The sequence below is a fragment of the Plasmopara halstedii genome (genome assembly GCF_900000015.1).
Source record: "Plasmopara halstedii genome assembly, contig: Scaffold_323, whole genome shotgun sequence".
NCBI classification, from domain to species: Eukaryota; Oomycota; class Peronosporomycetes; order Peronosporales; family Peronosporaceae; genus Plasmopara; species Plasmopara halstedii.
The window spans coordinates 248,893-250,197 of NW_020187244.1; the positions used below are offsets into that span (position 1 = coordinate 248,893).

The 1,305-nt window shown below is 37.1% G+C and overlaps 2 protein-coding genes across 2 annotated transcripts in view; one reads left to right on the top strand and one right to left on the bottom strand.

Annotated features, from left to right (window-relative positions):
* The window catches only part of PHALS_08551 (RxLR-like protein), a gene marked incomplete at both ends in the record, with an annotated part of 812 nt that extends 78 nt beyond the window's left edge, over positions 1-734 (bottom strand). The window contains 4 exons of the mRNA XM_024723920.1: positions 1-95; positions 165-258; positions 316-420; positions 483-734. The exon at positions 1-95 is cut by the window's left edge and continues 78 nt beyond it. Coding sequence (XP_024574848.1) covers positions 1-95; positions 165-258; positions 316-420; positions 483-734 — 546 coding nt within the window. The remainder of the gene's footprint in view (positions 96-164; positions 259-315; positions 421-482) is intronic.
* Positions 735-876: 142 nt separating this feature from the next.
* PHALS_08552 (serine protease family) lies at positions 877-1,252 on the top strand (the record flags this gene model as incomplete). Its single annotated transcript, XM_024723921.1, has 3 exons — positions 877-935; positions 1,003-1,109; positions 1,176-1,252. 3 exons carry the CDS (start codon positions 877-879, stop codon positions 1,250-1,252), a joined length of 243 nt encoding a protein of 80 aa, XP_024574849.1.
* Between the last annotated feature and the right edge of the window lie 53 nt (positions 1,253-1,305).

The window sequence follows — 1,305 nt, forward strand, 5'->3', positions numbered from 1 at the left end:
ACGTTGTGGTCCCACATGCACATTATAAAGATCAAAAGTTAGCAGCATTGTTGCCTGTTTGTCCATGATTATTTCTTCAGTCAAGCGGTTGGGAACTGAGCGAATGAAAAATTAATTCAATCTTGAGATGTGAATCAATTGAACACATTGTAAAGCAAACGTACCGTTTAATGCAACGTCTTTAAACACATGAACTCGAACGTTGTCATGCGAGTGTATCCAATGCTCACACACTTTACCTCTCAAACTTTCCATAGCCTATAAACAAAATCATCAGCTGAGACTTTAATTTGATTGCTTAGCTGCTTGACTGACCACAAACTTTTGAATAAAAGGAATTCTTGGTTCTGGCATAGCATCACCAAGATAAGCACGTTCACACTTGCGAAATTCTCCACCCTTGACCATAATTTCTCTTTTCTTGTCACAACAAAGTCAATACAATGAATTGTAACCAACATATCGTTGCTTTTGATCATTACCTCGTCATATCGCCGCACAAATGTCTTTCCTGTATCATCTCCTTCTAATATTTCTGCCCTTGCGACTTGATGTATCAAGTCGAATTGAATCTTCATCCTTTTTATTGATGTCGGATACTCCTGACGAGGATTCGTAAGATGCGATAATACATGCACCTCAGCTTGGAATTGATGTGGTAATTGAGGAGCTGATTGTGCACTAGAAATATACACGTGGAGTAGCAAATGAAGCACAGAGATGAGGATAACCATACGACGTTTCAAGGATCATTTAGAGTATCTCTTTGAACTCAGAATATTGTCAATGAAACTGAAATTTATCTTGAAATTTAATTTTGAAGAAAATGTCTTTTGTGCTTTGAAATTACTTCACTTGACGTCATCAGTACAATCAATGCATCTTTCTAAGCACTTTGTTACGTCTGCAGTTCGCTGTGGAGTCGCTACTCAAAAGTATGCTCACATTAGTAAACGAAATTTGAAAACTGTCACATATTATAAAATGTAACCTCATGTGCAGATCAATAGCTCGACGAGAAAAGAGTACGCTGTCGTATCGTGTATTTGAAGCTTCGAATGGCGACGTGAAGCCAACAAAAACAGCATTTGTGATGCATGGCATTCTCGGTACAAAAGAAACTTTTTATTATGTATACGAAGAAAAAAAATTGTAATATATTGAGATTGACACAGGAAACAAACTCAATTGGCGAACATTCTCTCAAAAGTATCAAAGAAAATATCAGACCAGACGTCAGAATGATCACTGATGACTGTTGGTATCATTTTTGGTTGTAGACTTACGATTGCCAATCCAAATTGG